Below are 20,192 nucleotides of genomic sequence, written 5' to 3'. Positions count from 1 at the left end.
AGGTGCATGAGATCCCCGTGAACACAACAGAGGTTCTGAGGGCATTGGAATTAAAAAAATTCTTTTCTGTCTGCAGGCCTGACTCAGCCCCTGTCTAGAGGTCTGCAGGGGTCTGTGCCCAGGTATCCTGATAAGCATCCAGTTTCCTTCCCATGCATTGCCAGCAAGGCGCCTGACCAACTGGCATTTGGATGCTTTATGAAGCAGTCAGCTCAGTACTTCACATGACAGAACATGTCATGTACAGATGACTCAGATTCTCTCTTTTTTTGCTTTTTTCACACAGGGACTTCTGGTGGGCGGCGAGGCCTCAGACATACAAGAATTGAGTTTATCCTGTCCCCCGGTTCATAGTATGCCATCAGCCCATAGAAGATGCCTCTTTTGGTTTTATTTCATTCTTTTCTTTTCTTCACTCTCTCCCCGACAATGGGACCCCGTCTTTGGTTTTATATCTTTACAATCCACCTCTTACCTGTTTGATTCTATATAAAAGGATCCTTCAGACACGTCACATGGTAGCCTGTGTGGGTGCTGCATTTTGTTTTCACGGATGGTGGTGTAGGATGGCTGTATTCATTAGATCATTCTTGCGTTCATCTCAGAAAAGCACCTGCCTCTCTGGAACCGCCTTTCACTTGGTCCCAATTTTGCCTGCTTGGAGCTAAACAGAAAAATCCCACCCCCTCTCTCAACATTCCAAGGCAGACGCCATGGCCGCCCTCTTCTGCAGCTTTGATCTGTCCTCAAGAGACAGAGGGCTGTCCTTCTTCCTCCCTGGGATGCCCAGTAGTTAGACAGCATTCCCCTTGAGGGGTCCTGACGACTGTATCCACACTCCCATCTGGAGGACTACATCTCTAGCTTTAGACATAACTTCTTGTGTTGTTGGAAGGGTCAGGAGAAGAGCCTGAGGTATGTGACTGGGCCATACAGCAAGAATTGCAAGAAGTAAGATTTGCTTGGAAGCATAAATTTAATTGCCTTTGGTTAGAAATCTCTGCGCTTCCCCTTTTCTCCCTGGAGGTCAGGATAGGGGAACGGATGGCCTCACTTATGTGAGGGTATCTCCAGGCAGGGCGTCTCTGTCTTCACTCCACACTGAGCTCTCTGAGCGCAGCACTGGAACCCCCGCACCCAGACAGCGGTCAGCTCTCCCTGTCCTTTGACTTGCGTGGAAGGTCCCTCAGTGCACAGGAAGGGTCGTAAGCCATGTGCCTATGTTCCAGGCTGAGTGCGACAGGCTCCAGGAGCAGAGGGTGCCTGTGTGCCCGCGTGGAATGACCACCCTCCTCATCCTTTGCTCTTTTATCTTTATGAGCACATTATAGACACCAGTATTACACATTTATTTGATATTGAGGTGGAATTGACATATCATAAAATTAACAATTTCTAAGTGAACAGCTCAGTAGCATTCAGTTCCTTCACAGTGTGTACGGCCTCCACCCGTCTAGTTCCAGCCACGATCATCACCCCGAAAGGAAACCCCATACCCATTCAGCAGTTGCTCCCCATTCTCCTCTTTCCCTCTGCCTCTCGTAACCACCAATCTCTGTTCTGTCTTATGATTTACCTGTTTGGGTATTTTACATAAACAGGATAATCTGTGACCTTTGAGTATGGTTTCTCTTACTGAGCATAACAGCCTCGGGTTTTACTCCCTCTGTACCCTGCTAACACTTCGTTCTTTTCTGTGGCTGAATGATACTGCATGATATATAGATACTGCAATTGCACATTCGGGCTGTTTCCACCTTTTGGCTGCTGTGAATGATACACGTGCTTATTTCAGGGCCCGTTTTTGATTCTGATGGGCATATACCTAGGAATAGAAGTACAGGGGCAAAATGGTAATTCTGTGTTTGATTTTTTGAGGAACTGCCAAACTATACATTTCCATTTTAAATAGCAGTTCTACTCTGGGACTTTCTGCATGCGGAGAGACAGAGAAATTGGGTGCAAAAACCTTGGGCCAGGAGTCAGGAGACCTGGATTCTTCTCCCAGCTTTGCCACCAACCCAGCTGGGTGACTCTGAGCGAATCACTTCCTCTTTCTGGGCTTTTGTTTTCTCATTTGAGAAGTTCAGGGGATTGCACAAAGCTTGACAGTCTTTGAATTCTCTTCCTCCTTTAAGATGTTATTGGAAAAAGTGGGTTCTAGAGAGAAGACAGAGAGAATTGTCAACAGCTACATGTGATTATCTCTGTTCTTCTCCTACTGTGTTTTTCAGTTGTGAGTCACAACACCCCAAATAATTGTGTTTTTTTTTTCCCTGCCAATGTGTTTCTGGTTAATGACTAGCTTCTGGCTTCCTTGTTCCATTAAGGTTCCCAGGATAAGGTGTCCCTTTTCTTCCCGTCACTTCCTTCAGCTTGGCAGCTCCTGAACAAGACCTGGCCACCACAGAGCCAAGTGGGAGCCATCCCCCGTCTTCCTCCCTGTGGGACGCCGTGCCTTCCCCTAGTGCTGTTGTCCCCTCCGCGTGAGGGTTTCCGCTGGATGGCCTGAGTCTGGTCTTTGGAGATGTAGGAGCCAAGGAGACTCAGCAGGAGTCCACGGACTCTGAGACGGTGTGGGGATCATCTTAGAGAGGAAGGAGGGGGAACCAAAGACCTCCCGGGACAGCTTCCAGCCACAGGCTCCCTCCCTGGCAGATATTCTGCTCTCTGAGCCCTCCTGCAGGTAGACAGTTCCCTGGCCAGAGTGCAGTGCCTGTGTAGGGAGGGAGTTTTCCGTCTGTAATTGTAGCCTCCACCGTAGCCTCCACGGTTATCTGCGATCCAAGGTATGTGCCTTCCTGCGCCACCTGCTGGTTTCCTGGGGAAACATCAAGTTAAAAAAAAAACATGATTCACGGGGTTTATTTCATGCATTCGTTCATTTGTTCATTTGGCATCTGTCCATCACATACTCTTGAGGGCCTGCTATGTTTTAGTCTCTGTTAGATTCTAGTGATAAACAAGAGGCACCTTCCTTTTTATAGGGGCTACAAACAAGTAGCCTTTGGAATGAATGCAAAGTGGCAAGTGCTCTAATAGGAGGATATAAATGGTGTTCAGGAGTACAGACAAGGGGCACCCAAGTCACACTTTACATCCTAATGAGAGAGGTCATGAAAGAGTGTTCTAGGCAGAAGTCAATCTGTGCAGAATCCAGTCAGCATGACAGAGCATGATGCCCAGCAGACGGCCTGTGCTGGCTGGAGCACAGGCGCAAGTGGGGGGTGATGACAGCTGAGACTGCAGAGGGGGCTGCTTTATGCAGGGCCTCTGAGTCTTGTCAAGGACTTTCTCTTCAACTTCTGGGCAGCAGTGAGCCAGTGAGCTGACTAGGCACACTTGCCCTTTAGAAATAACAACTCTATATATGGGTGGAGAATGAATCAGAGGGGTGAGGTAGAAATGGGGAGACCACTTAGAAAACTGTTCTGGTAACTGACTTGAAATGATGGTGACCAAGGTGGAAGCGATGGGAAGGGAGGCAAGTGAATGGGGTCTGGAAATGTACCTGCGCCGCGTCCAGGAGAGAAACCGCCGAAAGCTGAATCAGGATCCTTCGGCTCAATCCACGTTCAGGCGCAGGAGCGGTACCTCCTCCCCAGGTCTTCAGAAGTATGGCCTTGTCTCCCGGGAGCAAGGCCTGGAACCCTGCTCCTCTCCTCTGTCCCTTCCGTAGGGGTAGATGGGAGATGGTGGGGTGTAAGGTGAGAGCAGGTGTCAAATCGCTGCCAGAGAGGAACAGGAGAACAGCGTGTCCAGTCGATGGGTGGCTATTAGTCCAGGAAAGCTGGAAGAATCCTGGAGAACTCCCTCCCGCCTCCTCTTGGACTTGGCCCCGTGGAGGAACAGCAAACCGGACTAATTTTTAATTTTTAAGCCTCCGTGTTTCAGAGCCTCTGCCCGTCTGAACGCTCTGTGTCAGCCATAGGTGATTCTTGGTCTTCCCTCTCAGAAGTAGGGGGAAGGATTCATCTCTGATGGACCATTCCAGGCTCCTTGGACAGCCATTTTTGACCCCTCTCCCTGGAGGCCCTGAAATGATTTCTTGTGTTTGAGGCCGTGAACATCGGGCTGTCCCAACACTGCTCGTTCTGCCAACCGACTAGACTCCCCTTCTCCTGGGCCCTCGTCTCAGCACGGCCCTCAGTCTAAAGGCGCAAACATCAGGGTCTGCTGTACCTTAGCCGCACAAAATATCTGCAGAAATCATCCATTCGAAACAAGTCCTTTGGGCAACCAGGTTTCACGTAACTCCTAATGCCCCGTGCTGCCACCTTCACCCAGCCCCCCTCTCTCTAGATCAAAGGACATCAGTGCGATCTTATCTGTATGCCTCACACCCAGGCCCACTCAGCCCAGAGAGGCTGGGAGGTTGATGTGTTTCTTACTGGCCGAATGCATGGCATCTTCCAGGTGCTGGGCCTGTAAGCCAGTGTTTTCATGACTGTTCTGTGCAGTTTCCTTCCTTCTACAACAATGGTTCTCAACTGGGGGTGGTTTTGTCCTCCAGAGGACAGTTGACAGTGTCTAGAGGGGCAGGAGTGGATCCTACTGTCATCTGCTGGCCTCAGCCAGAGATGCTGATGAATACCCTGTAATACCCGAGAGTTCCCTGCACGAAGAATTACAGGCTCCTAAATGTCAGCACTGCAAGCTTCAGAACCCCTGTGTTAGAATATCAGTCTGGGACCAAGGGGAACCTTCAGGCCCTGTAGGATTGCTAGCACAAACTCTGAGCAGAAGAGCAGCTCACTTGTCATTGTGTTTCTTCCCACAGCTGAGCTCTGTCCGGAAGGCGCAGTTCGAGCGGCTGGAGGCAGCGAGACCCCGCGGGCCGGGGAGCAGGGAGCGGGGCCCGGTGCTGAGGATGGCCGGGCAGCAGCCCCCGCCCTGGGTCCTCGCAGCCCTCCTCCTCTGCCTCCCCAGCCTCGGCGGGGCCATCGAGATCCCTATGGATCGTGAGTCATGCTCTCTCTTCCTTCATTCTCCTGTCAGCTGGATGGCGGGGAGGCCAGGGGACAGTTAAGACCAACTTCTGAAGAAGGCTGGGAAAGGGGAAGCCGTGCATTCCAGATTCAGAGTTGAGTTTCCCTCCGGAGAACTGACGGGGACGGCCTCATGTTTGGGAATGCGGGCCTGTCAGTGTACAGCATGGTCTCTCAGGGCTGTGGCTCAGCTGGTACGTGGCCTGCCTGGAGCCCCTAAGCTGGGCCAGAGGTAGCAGAGTTTAGGCATCCGAATGTCACTCAGGTGTTCGTCCCTCCACTTGCCCATCAGAGTTCCCAGGGCCTGAGTGTAGTAGAAGGTTCTCGTTTGCCTTCCTGGTATCTGAGCTGGACCGTTTAGGCCCTCTTGGCTGGACTGACTGATCAGGTGGACAGATGGCCCCGGGAGGACTGGGAAGAGGGTTATTTTGCAAACAGAGCCCTATTATAATGCCACTGGGAGAACCAGACACTGATTCCTGCAGTTGTTTTCAACTCTCCAATGCTGAAAAGTAAAACCCATGTCATTCTGTCCCCCATGGTGGGGGCATTGTGTGGCCATCAGTACCACAAATAAGGGGCTTGGAATGCTGCTCTAATAGCCATGCCTCCACCAGCCGTACCTGGTATTACATTTGTAAGTGGCCAGTTGAGTGACAGCCATGCTTCTTGGCCCTGCATTTAGATGTGTACCACCTTTGCACAGTTCTGACACCCCTGCCAGGATGTCTTGGCACCCCAGTGCTTTGATATGGGCATACCACCTCTGCCCCCTGTTCCCTGCCTCCAGGAATAGATTGGACCCGTGTGATGCCAACGTTGCCTTGGGCTCTCTCCAGTTGGCAGATGTCTGGGGAGGGGTGAGCATGTGATAGAGCTTCCAAAAAGTCCCCACTGAGCTCTCCAAAGCCAGCCCCTGGGGCCTGGAAATAACATGGCAGGAGAAGAGTCGCAGGTGTCTCAGCCCCTCCTGCCTCGCGTCACCAATAACAGCCGCCCAGAGGAGTGGACACTTCTGGGTGAGAGGAGGCCAGTAGAGACGATAAGTTGGACCCTGAAGCAGGATGGGCAAGACCCCAGCTACCCCCCAACAGTGTGTGTGTGTGTGTGTGTGTGTGTGTGTGTATGCTCAGGGAGGGAGTGGGGGGAGTTGTAAAGAAGCTGTTCCCTTGGAGACCATCTGCTGTGCTGGCTTAGGGAGAGTCTCTCCTTAACACTCCCAGGCAGACAGTCTAATAAGGAGCACGATTAGGCCACGCCCCTGGAGAGGAGGAGGGGGTGGAGGAAATTGGGTTATCAAGGAAGTGGTGAAGGCTCATTTCCCCCCTGCTGCTTCTCCTCTCTCACTCACTGCCCCTTTGATCCCTGGCGGCAGTGGGTGAGGGGGTCCTGCAAGGTGAACCTATAAAGAGATGCTGTGACATCTCTGCTAGGAATCTGGATTTCCAAAGCTCTGCTGGAGCCACAGGCAGGCGCCCCAGCACAGGTGTCTCCAGAGGCCCCCCTGCAGGGCAGAGAGCCGCGAGTACCCTGACCTCCCGAGCACCACCTCCCCAGCTCGGGGGCCACATGGAGGGCCTGGAGGATGGCCTTTCCCTTACTGTGTCCACAGAAACTCAGGCCCCGCTGGCTCAGGGTCACACAGCAAATGGGTAGTGGCCTCACAAGAAGAACCCGGGTCTCTTGACCCTCCCCCCGTTTGGCACCCAGGTGCCCCACCCCTGCCTCTGGTAATCTGCCTCCCCTTAGTTCTTGGAAGTCGCTGGGCCGTGTGCCCAGGGGAGAGCTGAGTGCTTTACAGCATCGCCTCCTGTGATTCTCACAGCGAGTCCATGAAGCAGGTATCATCCTTGGCTGACAGGTCAGAAAACCCCCATGCAGAACAATAAGGCATCTTCTCCAGCTCTCAAGCACCAAGGCCACCACAGACCACACAGCTCTCTGAAGGGGGAGGTGTGCCTTCCCGTTGCTGCAGACGTAGTGGCCATAATGACATTTCCAGAATGAGTCCACAGAAGCCAAACACAACGCAAGACACAGGCAGGCCCTGCAGAGAGGCCCCGGGCCCCCTGGGAAGAGGTCCTCTGCAGCCAGGTGGCCCCCTCCCACTGGGCCCAGCCCAGCTGCCTCGCAGATTGTCTGAGCCTCTTCCACATCTCGCCCTGGGGCTGGGGAGAGCAGACATTTATTGAGGTTCATTTATTGAGATATTATTGACGTATAACATCTTTAAGCTGAAGAAATACAACTCGACGATTTGCTGCAGCTGCACGTATTTATTACAAAGTGACGCCCGCGGTAGGTGCCGTCACCCCGTCCATCCCCTCACGTCATTGTCTTTCTCTCTGCATGGTGATGACGTTTACAGTCTCCTCTCTTAGCAGCCTTCAAGCATATGACACACTGCGTTCATTATAGTTGCCTGCTGTGCACTAGATCCCCAGAACCTGTCCACCCTTTGACCTGTAGCTTCCCATATCCCCCAGCCCCTGGCAGCCACCATTCTACTGTTCATCTGAGTTTGACTCTTTTAGATGCTGCAAATGAATGAGAACATACAGTATTTGTCTGTCTCTGACTTATTTCACTTCACATAATGCCCTCAAGGTCCATCCCTGTTGTCACAGAAGGCAGAAGAGATATGTGCTCCCCCATATTCATGGCAGTGCTACTTCCATAGCCAAGGCCTGGGGACCGCCCAAGAGCAGGCCCCCCAACTTCCCTGTACATTGGCTGGGAGGGGCTGAGGGGCTCTGCCAGAGGCTGCCCTGCCAGGTGCGCCTTTCCGCTCGCTTGCCCCTTCGGGGCCCTATCTGTGCCTCGAGGACCAGGGCACTGCTTCTGCCCTGGGGAGTTTGGCACGGCAGGCTTCCTGGAGACGAGCCCTGGGCTGCTGCACAATCCCTCATAGAAGTGCCCAGCCTCCAGCCCTGTTGCTCTGCCCGTAGACTCACACGTACCCACCTCCCCAACCCTCCCCAGCCTCAAGGAGAACAACGTGACCTTTGAAGAAAGCAAAGCGTCGCCTCATCAACCAGAATGGGTTTGCCAAAAGTGGCTGCTGGCAGCTTGCCACCCCCATCTCCCCCCCCCACATCAACAGACTCAGCATTTTTCTCCTAGGAGCCTCCCCTAGGTTTCTCCCCACCATCATCCCAAATAGTGCTGTAGGACAGGCTCAATAGCACACACATGCCATCCTCCAAGTGATGGCTGCCAGGGTCCTAGGTATCAGAGCCGGGAAAAGAGGTGCAGGGGGAAAGAAAGAAAGAAACCTTGCAGACTGGCAGGCATGTGCCTCACGCCCTGCACAGCCTGGTGGAGGATTTTTCCTCCCCCTTGAAGCCAAAGAGCAAATTCATTCTCCACCTGACATCAGCTTCCAGCGAGTTGCACAGGAGGAGAAGAACAGGTGGTGTGACACGATGGGGGTGTCCCAGGACTCGGTAGTTGCCCTTGTCACCAGCCTGGCTGTCCCCATTGTCTTCTGCCTGCAGCAGCTTATCTTCTGGGTTGATTGTGCCCCTGTAATGAATTCCTTCATAGTGGTGGCTGCAGATGTCATTACCTCTGTAGACAAGGGCAGGCCCCTGGTCTGATTTCAGTGTGGGGCTGGGGACAGCATTCCAGCCAGTTCCAGATTCCCTAAGGGTCTCCATTCCCCCCACGCCTCCCCCTCACTTTGTCCAAAATGCCAAGGAGAACGGAGTGCCGAGGCCCCACCTGGCCAACATACCTCTTGTGAAAAGAGCTCTGGACCAGACAACTGGAAATCTGGTCCTCATTCCAGTTCTGAAACGAACTTCCTGTGGACCTTAACTGAGCAACTTCCTTTCCAAGAATTGGAGATTCCCTGGACAAAGTCTAGGACTCTTTCCATTGAACCAGCCTGTGATCCTATAAAAAAAAAAGGCTTGAAGGCCATGTGGGCAAAGCAGATGCATTGCCGGGCTTCCCATCCTCGGCCTCTGTGCGTGAGGATGCGGAAGACCTCAACTGTGTGTGGTGAAGAACCAGGGGCCTGGGCGGGCACTCAGCAGTGCGTCAGGAGCCAGCCCTACTTCTCCTGAAACGCCCCCTGCTGCCACCACCCCCTCCATGCCAACCCCCATGGCTTTCCAGAAAACTTTTCTTGGGTCCCTGGCCAGAAAAATGAGATGTGTGAAGGCGCTGCCCCAGGTAGCCCCACGGAGCGTGTTCAAAAACCATGGATTCCTGCTTTTCCCCTGGGTTTTGCATTCTGTTTTGTTTCCTGCCAGGGCTGCCCCAGGCACATGGTAAAGTGGGTGAAATCTCTTCCAGTGCCCATCAGCCACACAGCCTGGGCCCCCCCGAAAGAATAATTTTGAGCCTTTTCGGGGGTCTCACATGCAGGGCTGTCACTCACGGCAGCGTGTGTTGGAGGGCACTCGTGCCTGCCGCCCTCCACGTCCCCTCTCTGGCATCTGTCTGCCCTTCCTTCGGGCTCTTGCTTCTCTGGGTCCTGTCATAGCTCTGCCTTCTCCAGCTTGGCCCCCCTCTGAGTCCTTAAACTCCTCTACCCCATCGCCCTGTGGTCAGTCAGAAAGCCTCGGGGTCACCACAGCTCACCGGCAGCCTCACTTCCCCGGGAAGCCCTCACTCTGACAAAGTCAGCCTGCAGCACCCACAGCGTGTGACACCCACCCCCTCAGAAGGTGACAACGGCGTCAAAAGGAAAAGGTGGCTTAAAAAGTTACTGGCACACGTGTTCTCTGCAAATTTTAACCAAGACTTTGTTGCTGCAAAGAACGCCCCATCTAAAATCTTGCCGTTCAAAGGATGGTCCACAGACCATCAGCTGGCTGCTTGTCAGAAATGCAGGATCTCCTGCATCAGAAGCTGGTTAAAGCCATTACCACCCCCTACTCCCCACCGTGAACTTGGGAAGCCTGACCTCAAACACACACCTGTAACACAGGCAGGTGCACATCTCAGGTGAGGGCTGAGGAGCGTTTGTGCCACCTGCTTCTCCACCCCTTTTGTAAAAAGCACAGAAAGGGGTGGTGGGCTCTGCTCCCCTCCCCAACCCCAGCAGCTGTTCAGAAGCCAGCTTTCCAGAGGGCCGTGGGCAGGCCAGTGGCAGTTCCTCTCTTGCTAGTTTTCCATAAGAAAGGAGGAGGCGGTGTGGAAGGAAGGTGCTTCCAGGTGCAGAAGAGAGGAGGGTGTTGTGGGAGGAGTGACGCCCCTGGGCTGTGCCCTGCAATGGAGCTGGGACAGGCCCCTCAGCCTCAGCCCTGCCCCATTCGTAGCCCAGGGAGCCTGCTCTCCCCACGGTGTGTCTGGGGCTGATGGTGCCGGAACCCAGCCGCATTCAAGCAGCATTGTCGCTTGTGATATTTGGACTTCCCTGGCGACATGATGCAGTCAGAAGCCTGTCTGTGTGCTCAGCTGCGTGCTGTCATCTTCCCGGGGAGGTGTCACCTTCTCCACAAAGCACTCCTCCCCAAGTCCACCTCCCTGTCTGTCTGCTGCTGAGCATGAGGACAGTGGGGCCAGGAGTCGTGCTGAGAACCGATAACCAATGTCTCCTTTTCTCCCCTCACAATGCTAACCCATCGGAACTAACAGCAAGCATCCAGAATGAGTGTGAGTCCCAGCGCCCCTCTGCACTTGTGCTTCTGGGAGGTCGGAGGGCAGGAAGAGGGGTGGGAGATGCTGAGGGTGAGCGGCCTCCCCTCCCTGCCTGCCGGGGCTCCTTGACATCAGAGCCCTGGGGTGAATCCATCCCTTCCCACGCCAGAAGGGAAGAGGCTCAGCCAGAGCAGCCCATTGCTGGTGACCTTGCTACCCCATCCTCCAATGGCTGACGAGAGAGAGAACCATGGAGAATGATGGCACCCAGGCCCAGGAGTGAGGGCAGCTGGCTCTTTGGCATGCAGACAGGTCCCTGGGAAGTTCTCTGGGGACTAAGCCTCTTTCAGCTCCAGCCTTACCACAGTTTGGCCATCTGTTGACCCTCCAGGTCTCAGAAGCATCATGGATGCCCACTAGGTCCTGGAAGTCTAGCTGCTTTTTGTTCCTGTATTCATTCAACAAACATTTAATCAAGAACTGTTGCACACTAGGCATTGTACTTAGAGCACTGGTATTTAAGAATGGGTAAAATAAAAGCCTGGCCTACAGGTTCTCCTAAGGATAATATGAGCTCTCAAAAGGAGTCTTAGAAAGAGTCTTACACATGCCCTTGCCTGCGGCCCCTTTAAGGAGCCAGGTCCCTGGATCGGGGACCCTGTCCACCCCCTGGCCTGCTTGTCCATGTGGTGCCCCAGCCCAGGCCCCTGCAGCCCTGACTGTCTGTACTCACTGTTGCAGTGTCCCAGCCCCCGACCATCACCAAGCAGTCTGTGAAGGACCACATCGTGGATCCCCGGGATAACATCCTGATTGAGTGTGAAGCCAAGGGGAACCCCGCCCCCAGGTGAGCGTGCTGGCAGGTAAACCCAAGCTGGGTGGAGGGAAAGGAGCCCGCAAGGAGGGCGTTCAAACCACCGCCCGGCCCGCCCTTGGGCCTGATGATCGTGATCGTTCAGGCAGCTTGAAAATTAAATGTATTCATTAGACGGACGGTACAGTTTGGATAACTAGGAAAGGTAGCTGGTGAGGAAACTGGGGGCCAAAAAATGTAAGTGGCTCAAGGTCACAGCAAAAAGCCAGGACCAGATACTCAGTTTTCTGACTTCCCCTGTAACATCCTTCCCACTGCCTATGTCCCCAACACCCCCTGTGGTTAGTGTGTAGGAAGTTCCTCCTCCGAGCCAAATCGAGTCTCTCATTCTGAGTCCGTTTAAGCCCAGGCCTCTGATGCTCCCGGGCAGGTGTGTTCCTACCAGCCAGTAAGCGCTAGAGATACCGAGATGCCACACTGTCCAGCCCTCATTCTCACAGCAGCATCCAGAGGCCACATCCTTCAGGAGCCTCACTCTGGATTCAGATGCAGGCAGGACAGGACCCCTTGTTGGGCACGGCTGTGGGCAGGAGAAGTGAGGCTGGGTGGAGCCTTGGCTTCTGCCCACCCCCTCTGGCCTTGCAGGAGCCGGGCTAGCCCTGAGCAGGGCCCAGGCGCAAGCTGGGCCTCCCTCCTCCATGGTGGGAGCAGAAGTCACCCCAAGAGGCAGACAGGGCATGGGTGGCCTTGCTTCTGAAGCTTGGTCTTTCCCCGTGATCCCTTTGTGGGGACAGTAACTCCGTGACACTGAGAAGTGACTGCTGCTCTGCTTCTGTTAAAGTCGTGTCCTGGGCAGCCACGGACGCACATCCCCCAGGAGAGGCAGAGGGACATGCTAGCGTCTTCCCTCTGGGGCTCAGTTTCATGAAAACTGCTTTTTCTTCTAAAGCCAGCCCTCCTCGGGCTGTAATGTGAGGCCGCCGCTTTATAATCTACACCCACTGAGCAGGGGCGCAGGTAACCCAAGCTGGTTCACTTCGCCTTTAGGGTTGATCATCAAATAAGGAGACAGAAGGAGCAGAGCTGGCCCCACTAATGCACTGGGGTCGGGTAAACTCTGCACTTGGGTTGGCATTCCTAGATGGAGTTTGGGGGTGCCCTGGAGAGGAAGCAGCAGCTGACTGGATTTTAAAAAATCAAAATCACTGCCTATTCCTCCAAAGGGCATGACCCCCCAGCAGCTGCTCGGTCACCTACCACTGAGAGCCGCAGCTCCCAGCCTAGGCCGGGCACAAGTTCTCACTGAGGGGCCTGCCCCCGAGTTTCACCTGGGTGTGATCTGGGGGTCTGCGCCTTGTCAGGCTCTCCAGGTGACCTGCTGCTGCTCAGCCTCTGCTGGGACCCACTGGTAAGGAGGCGTGGTCTGGGGACTGAGTCAGGGACCGGGGCCCTGGATTCTCGCCTGGGGCCCGGAGCAGACCTAGTTACTCTTCATCACCCCTGCTCCCCCCACATTGTCCGTAGCTTCCACTGGACTCGCAACAGCAGGTTTTTCAACATCGCCAAGGACCCCCGGGTGTCCATGAGGAGGAGGTCTGGGACCCTGGTCATCGACTTCCGCAGCGGCGGGCGGCCAGAGGAATATGAGGGGGAGTACCAGTGCTTCGCCCGCAACAAGTTCGGCACGGCCCTGTCCAACAGGATCCGCCTGCAGGTGTCCAGTGAGTAGCATGGGGCAGGGCTGAGGGGTGAGGGTGGGTGAAGGAAGGCCGCTCCTGAAGGGCTGCCTGCCCTTGGCCTGTCGGTGCCTCGGTGCCCTGCACGTCCTTGCTTTTCTGCCTGTGAGCAGGAGTGCATGCTCCCCGCCCCTCAACTCAAAAGGCTTCCTTGGTAAGGCAGCTTCCAAACCAGCTTTGTGAACCACTTCAGGGGCCCATCTAGGCACAGGAGGAGGGGCAGGAGAGGAGCCTCTGAGATGTGCACCATTCAGACAAAAGTCCTCTCTCCTCCCGCCTCCCAGGGGCTGAGCCGCTTAGCCTCGTGGGCCTTGGCCCTCCCTGCTGCCTGCCTCGTTCTCCCATTTCCCCCCTTTGCCCCCGCTGCTGCCAGCCTCTAACCCCAGCCATCACCCTCATTTCATCCTCCTGTCTGTTTCTCCCCAGAGTCTCCCCTGTGGCCCAAGGAAAACCTGGACCCCGTTGTGGTTCAAGAAGGTGCCCCCTTGACACTGCAGTGCAACCCCCCACCTGGACTTCCATCCCCAGTCATCTTCTGGATGAGCAGCTGTAAGTCTTGGGGGCCTGGAGTTTTATTTCTGTTTTAATCAGGGCTGGGCGTGTAAGTGGGAGGGACTTACCCAAGGCTAGAAGACCTTGATGTATGAGAAGCAGATGTAAGGAGGCCGCCTGGCTGAGAACACAGGCTCTGCAGAGAAAGGCTGCATGGGCTCATTTCCTAGCCCAGCCACTATTGGCTGTGTGATCTTGAGCAACTTACTTAACATCTCTGGGCCTCCGTTTCCTCTTCTGGAAAAAATAGGGCTAATAATTATACTTATCTAGTAGGATTATTGTAAGGATAAATGAGTGAATACATCTAAAGTGCTTATGACAGGGCCGGACATGCAAGTGCTAAGTAATACTTGTGATGATGAGAAAGCACAAGAGAAAAATGAATAAGGCAGAAGAGGCGAAACTTTTCAACAGGCCAGTTTGGGAGCTTGATACCGCGCCTTCTTTTTCCATCTTTGTTGGTCTGGATTTATTTTGATGGCTCTTCTTATAGGACAGAATTGGGGATTAAGAAAGGACATCTTTGATAACAGAGTTTAGGAAGATGGGAACTTTGGAGCACGGGGCACTGTACCGTCATTCAGAGCTGGTCCTCTCTCCGTTTTGGACTGAAGTTCATTGACCTGCTCTGGACCTCAGTTTCTTCCCATGTTTTCAGTCAAAATAAAGGGGACTCATTATGAGGGCAAAGAGGACTACTGTCTATCTTCAAACTTCCTGGCTTCCCTTCCTGCTTCCCTGTCCACCCATCTGTCAGTCTCTTGATCCGCCTGCCTCCCTCCTAGCATCCACCCCTGAATTCTCACCAGCCTACTTCCTAAAGAGGCTGCCTTGCCAGTGTGGCAGCGCACGTGTGTTGTTCTGCAGGTGAGGATGGGCTTGGTCACAGTCCCCCTCCTCCACACTGCCCGGCAGAGTGGTAGGAAGGCCACCTGGCCACAGGCTGGAGGGTCGGTTTGTTAGCTGTCAGTTCAGACCCTCCGTTCTCAGCCCCACATCACACTCGTCACCAGGTGACCTGAGCACATTTCATGATCTGCTGCTCTTTCTGTCTTCAGCCGACATGTCCCTAGATCTGGCCATAATTGCAACCTCTCCCTAGGTTGCAATAATTACCCATTACTGGCCTCCCTGGTCTCCCTAAAAATGTAACTCTGATACTGTCATTCATACTCCCAAAGCCCTTCACTGGCTCCTCCATCACCTCAGACCCAGTCCAGCTCCTTTGCCTGACACACAGCCCGCATGTCCCTTTCTGCCCTGGTCCCCTCTGCCTCTCCAGCTCTTCCGCTGCTCCCTACCTGCCTCCCCTCTCCCCAGATAGGCGCCCTTACCTCCAGCGCACACCGCTCCTGCTGCTCAGAGCTCTTCGCTCCTCCTCCTCTGCTGCCTGGTAAAGGCCACCCAGCCTTCAGGCCTCAGCTCAAAGGCCCTGGAATGGACTGGGTGCCCCTTCTTACCTGGAGCTTCCCACACAGCGCACTGCCCCGCAGCTACTTACCTCCCCTCCGCTTCAGACTGCAGGCTCCCGGAGGGCAGGAGCTGCCCTTACTCGTCTCTCTCACCAGTACCCAGTACCCAGGACAGTGCCTGGCACCCAGCAGGCCTGCAGCCCATCTTTGTAAATGATGTGAACAGCTGACCAGCCCATCGTTGGAAAGTTGACATTGTTAACATTGCATTTAAAGAAATGCTCACTTAAAAGACAATTGTGGGGGAGAGGAAGGAGTTAGCTGTGAGTCATCAGCCTTATACTTTTACAAACCAGCAGCCTGGAAACCTGGTCATTTGGGTTTATATCAGTGCTTGAAAAAGTGTAGATAAGGTAGTAAGCATTCTCAGCCACTCCTATGATGTCATTAATTCTAAAAAGCACTCATTTTCCTATTTTAACATCTCTAAACTTGGAAGGCATTGTACAGTTGATGGTGTGCGTCGTTGCTTGGTATGCCTCTTACAATTATAATTGCTATTGTTTTTTCTTTCTTGGAGTGGAGGCAGTTAAAAAATAAAACAGGTGAATGTGACTCCTGATTTGGGGGAGCATCTGAAGGATGGTGTTCCCTCCCTCTGACCTTGGGGATCTTCTGTGGCATGAACAGAAGGTATAAAAGTGTGGTCATCCTGGGTGTGGTGGGCAGACAGGTTTGAATCAAAATCCTCCTCTCCCTTCACTGCAATTGCAAACCAGACCACGTTAAATCCTCTGTTTTCCTACCTGCAAAATGGGAATAAGCCCTACCTCAGAGTTGAGAGGATTAGACCAAATAATGAACTGGCCCCACGTGGCCCCCTGCAGGTGCTTGGTCTCCACGAGCATCCTGGTCATCGTTCCGGTGGTCATTCCTGCCAGTCTCCCACGGTCCCTCCGCTTCCTTACAGCCATGGAGCCCATCACCCAAGACAAGCGTGTGTCCCAGGGACACAACGGAGACCTGTACTTCTCCAATGTGATGCTGCCAGACATGCAGACAGACTACAGCTGCAACGCCCGCTTCCACTTCACCCACACCATCCAGCAGAAGGACGCGTTCACCCTCAAGGTCCTCACCAGTGAGTGTGGGCCCCTGCCTGGGGCTGGGAGCCGGGGGTGGCAGCCTGCCGAGCCCACGCAGCCCCGGGAACCTGGGGCTGGGGGGGCCTTGTCCCCAAGGCTGACCGAGAAATCCCTCCAGCCACTGAGCCACTTCACTTGCTCTTAAACAACATCTCTTGATTCTAAAGCATTGAGTTAGACGTGGTCCTCCTCTAAGTCAGTGCTTCTCAAACTTTGGTGCGACTCGGAACCACCTGGGGAACTTGGCAACCATCTCCGGGCCCAGCCCTGTTCTACCTTGACAGTCTGGGCCTCTCTGTTCCGCAGTAGCTCTCCAGGTCGTTTGAAAACACGCCAGAGTCTGAGAAGCAGCGCTCTACGTGACCATCCGGCATCTCATGACTCAGCTGAATTGTTTCTCTTATATCCAGTCATCATTTGGTTGTGTTTATTCCTAGAATAAAGCAAGCCCCAGCATAGAATATCCAAATGAGTGGGTGTACCTACATGAGTTGTATTGGATTCTGTAACACGTATATGCTGGACCATACGGAGTTGCTACGTTTGCAAGTGGCAGATTCATGTTTTTGTGTTGTTTTCATTTTTATTCCCGGATTCTATTTGGCTGTTACCAAAGCCAGTCAGCATTTTCTGACCCATTATAGCGTCGGTGGCCCTCCACAATGGAGCGAGAGAAGCTAGTCGGTTCAAAATCACACTTCTGGCCAGGGACCCTGCAGCCTGCAGCTTTGGCTACCAAGTTCTCAGCCTGCTTAGGACACTGAAAGTGGCCATGCTGATTGACGCTGTGGATCTGTAACATGCCTTCCGTAGAAGAGCCCCCTTGGAAGATTTTAATCTGTCTGACTCAGCTGTGCTGTTTTCGGTACTGTGGACAGTCGTGACTGTTGGGGAGGCCAGGCAGAGGGCACCGTGTGGGCTCTGTTAGCCTCCCCAGGCTAGAGGAAAGGCTGAACCCTGGCTTCCTGGAGCCCGCACATGTGTTACAGGTGGGGGACAGGCTTGGGGGACCAGAGGGGCCTGGCCCCCTGTGCTCTCTCTGTCCTCGTCAGCCCCTGACAGTGACGGGAACATGTTGCTGAGAGCTAGCCCAGCCCTGCACCCCGTTTCCACTGCGCCATCCAAGGGGACGCCTAAGTTGTAGCTTTCTTCCCACCCCCCCTTCTCCTGTGGGGGTTTTGTTTTCCTTTCTCTTTATTTTCTTTCCTTTTCTTTCTCACTCCCGTCCTCTCCATGTCCCTCCCTCATTTCCTTTCTCTCATCTCTCTCTGAATCCTGTCTCACCACCCTCTAATCTGCCCCCTCCGGCCTCTGCAGCTTCCCACACACTGTTCTGAGTTGGTGTCCAGCTACCCGAGTTTGGCAGCCAACAGGATGGCCCGAAACCCAGGACAACCCCCGTGTGTTCCTGGCAGGGTTACCCAGCTCCAGTCTGCTTGCCGCCCCCTCCCTGGCTTTCTTATTCCAGACCCAGGCCCAGAGAGAGTACCCTTGGAAAAGAAAGCTGGGTTTGTCTCAAGTGTCTCAGTGCGCATCACGGGTGACCACCTGCCAGCTGGCTGAGCTGGGGAGGACAGTGCGGTCTTCCCAGAACCTCAGAGTGGCCTCGGAGCCAGGACAGGGCTGGCAGCGCGGGGCAGTAGAGAGGCAGGAATGTCAAGAACAAGATGCCCATGGAGCTGATCCCTGGGCGGCCTTTAATGCCATCACCTGGATCCCTTTCACCCTGCCTGGGGCAATGCTTGAGGTCAGCTGATTATTTGGGGACTGAGAAGGTGAACTTCTCTGGTCCTGAGCAGAGGCCCTCGTGTCACCTGGGGTAGAGACAGGGAGAAGGAAGTGGCAAAGAGCCTTCTTCTGCAGAATTTAAGCAGTCAGAGATTTCAACAGTAATTACAAGTTGGACTTGGCAGAAGCATCCTTTTCTCTAGCAGAGGAGGTAAGGGGTGTTTGTTTCTTCTTTGTTTCTGGGTCTCCTCTAGTGAAAACTCTTTCCTCCAAATGCTGAGAAACTCCCTGGGTGGTGGGAACAGAACCCTGCCAGCTTCCTGGAGTTTTCCCAGCTGGGGCCAGGAGCAACTTCTGGGCATCTAAGCCAGCCCAGAATTGGGCACAGTTGCTTAAAATAGCACAGTGTGCTCCCTCTACCTTCCTGCCTGGAAAGGACACAGGCTTTTCTTGTGCCTTCGGAACCAGGTCTGGGGGTGGCAGGCAAAGCAGACAAGAAGGAACAGCGTCTAAGACTCTGACCTCACCAGGCCTTCCTGCCATGGTTTGCCCATGGGGGGAAGAACTAAATCTCACCACAGCTCCGCATTACCTGCATTAAAGAAAGGAGAGAGAGAGATCTAATGCAAAATACTGGGCCGCCTTAAATCATTTTTAAAATGTGTTTGGGGATGCAGTCAGAGACAAACAGTGGAGTCTGGCTGACAAGGATGTGTGTGTCCCGCTCTGCCAACACCAGAACAGGGCCCGGGGACCTCCTGAGCCTCTGCCGGGACGGGAGGCCACTGCGGTGAGGGACGAGGGCTGTCCCCCAGGCAGGCTGCAGTGCCCTCACCTGCTTTCCTCCGGTGTCTGCCGTCTAAGTGATGCTCTTAGAGGGGTCAGAAGGCCTCCCTGAATTTCTCAGATGTGCCCCAGAATCCACAAACTCTGAGGTTGGTTCAGAGCTGGGGGCACTTCTCTGGAAAGAGAGGGGATGTCTTTCCACCCTGCAGCATGGCCGCATGAAACAAAGGTCCTTGCATCTGTGCACATCTGTCTCCCCCAGGAGAGGAGCTCCTCCTCCCCGCGCGGCAGCAGCCCCTCCTGTCCCCTCCCACCCTGCCTCTTCCTTTGATGCTGGTCAGTTCCCACCTTTAGCTCCGCAAAAACTCTGGCAGACTCCCAAGCGCAGGCTAGGTCTTTTCCAACACCCCATTTTAGGGGCTAGTTCTGGATAATGAAAATCCTCCTACTGGGTGTTACACAGACTTGGGGTACAGCACAATGCTGGTCCCAGAAAAGAGTGCACCTGGGCCCTGCAGTCAGTTGTAACAAGACTTGATCTGTCTTCAAGTATGCAAATGTTCCAGCAGGGCACCTCTCCTCCAGCAGGCAGTGTTGGCTTCTGGGGGCTGTCTGCTTGACTTCAGTCAGCCAGGCTGCCCCCCACCCCTGCTGGTTCTGTCAAAACTTGAACCCAGTAGCTGGAAGGGGTGGTGGCAGAGGAGTGAAAAGCTGCCTCGGGACATTGGCATGAGCGTTGCCATATTCCGAAATGCCTTTCTCATTGAGGATTAGATGCCCAAGGGTTTTGATTACCTAACATTGGAACCAAAGCCACCGACCTTGCTCCTTAGGGAATGTCTTCACCCTAAATCAGTCTAGCTTAGCCAGTGGGCTTCCCGCATCCAAAGTGCAGAGCTCACATGTAACACATGCTCCCTCCCTCCTGTCCCAGGCCCCCTTTCTAATCCTAAAATCTGAACCCCAGCCTAGCTCTCCCCACCAACCTGGACCACTCCCAGCCTCCTCAGAAGGAGGCCCTTCTGCCAACAGAGACATCCTGACAGCAGGGTGCTCCCACCGGTCAGGTTAGGGGGTGCTTGCTGCTGCCACTGGTCCCCCGTCCCACTCCCTGTTGGTGAACTGTTTCTCTTGAACTGTCTTCTCCTCTCCCTGGCCCCCCAACCCCTGGCACCTGGGCTCCTGCTCAGGTAGGGCTCACTCAGCCCCCTTTCTCTTCAGCCAGCCTGGGAGCTGGCCTGCTCTGCAGTCCTGGGATCTGAGGATGTGATGGGAAGGCATTGCTCCCACAGCTGCCACGGGATGCCACTAATCCTTATCTCATTTGTTTGAAAGTATAGTGGGACCAGGCAATTAAAGGACCTAATTAATTAAACAAGAAACTTATTTTATTATTGCCTTCTTTTGCAGGATTTAACCTTTTCTTCCCTCTTTTG

At 54.0% G+C, this 20,192-nt stretch overlaps 1 protein-coding gene across 20 annotated transcripts in view; it reads left to right on the top strand.

Annotated features, from left to right (window-relative positions):
• NFASC (neurofascin) overlaps nt 1-20,192 on the top strand; it is a 164,118-nt gene that overhangs the window by 87,410 nt on the left and 56,516 nt on the right. For 13 of the 20 annotated variants that reach the window (XM_037015256.2, XM_037015251.2, XM_037015250.2 and 10 more), the window contains 6 exons: nt 4,781-4,961; nt 10,578-10,595; nt 11,322-11,427; nt 12,919-13,115; nt 13,557-13,679; nt 16,068-16,238. In XM_037015256.2, the coding sequence (XP_036871151.1) occupies nt 4,781-4,961; nt 10,578-10,595; nt 11,322-11,427; nt 12,919-13,115; nt 13,557-13,679; nt 16,068-16,238 (796 nt within the window). The remainder of the gene's footprint in view (nt 1-4,780; nt 4,962-10,577; nt 10,596-11,321; nt 11,428-12,918; nt 13,116-13,556; nt 13,680-16,067; nt 16,239-20,192) is intronic. The other 7 variants (XM_037015262.2, XM_037015264.2, XM_037015261.2 and 4 more) reach the window with 1 other exon arrangement.

Source organism: Manis javanica, chromosome 11 (assembly GCF_040802235.1).
Source record: "Manis javanica isolate MJ-LG chromosome 11, MJ_LKY, whole genome shotgun sequence".
Lineage (NCBI taxonomy): Eukaryota > Metazoa > Chordata > Mammalia > Pholidota > Manidae > Manis > Manis javanica.
Note: the sequence above shows the minus strand (reverse complement) of the source record. Positions and strands in the feature narration are given on the sequence as shown.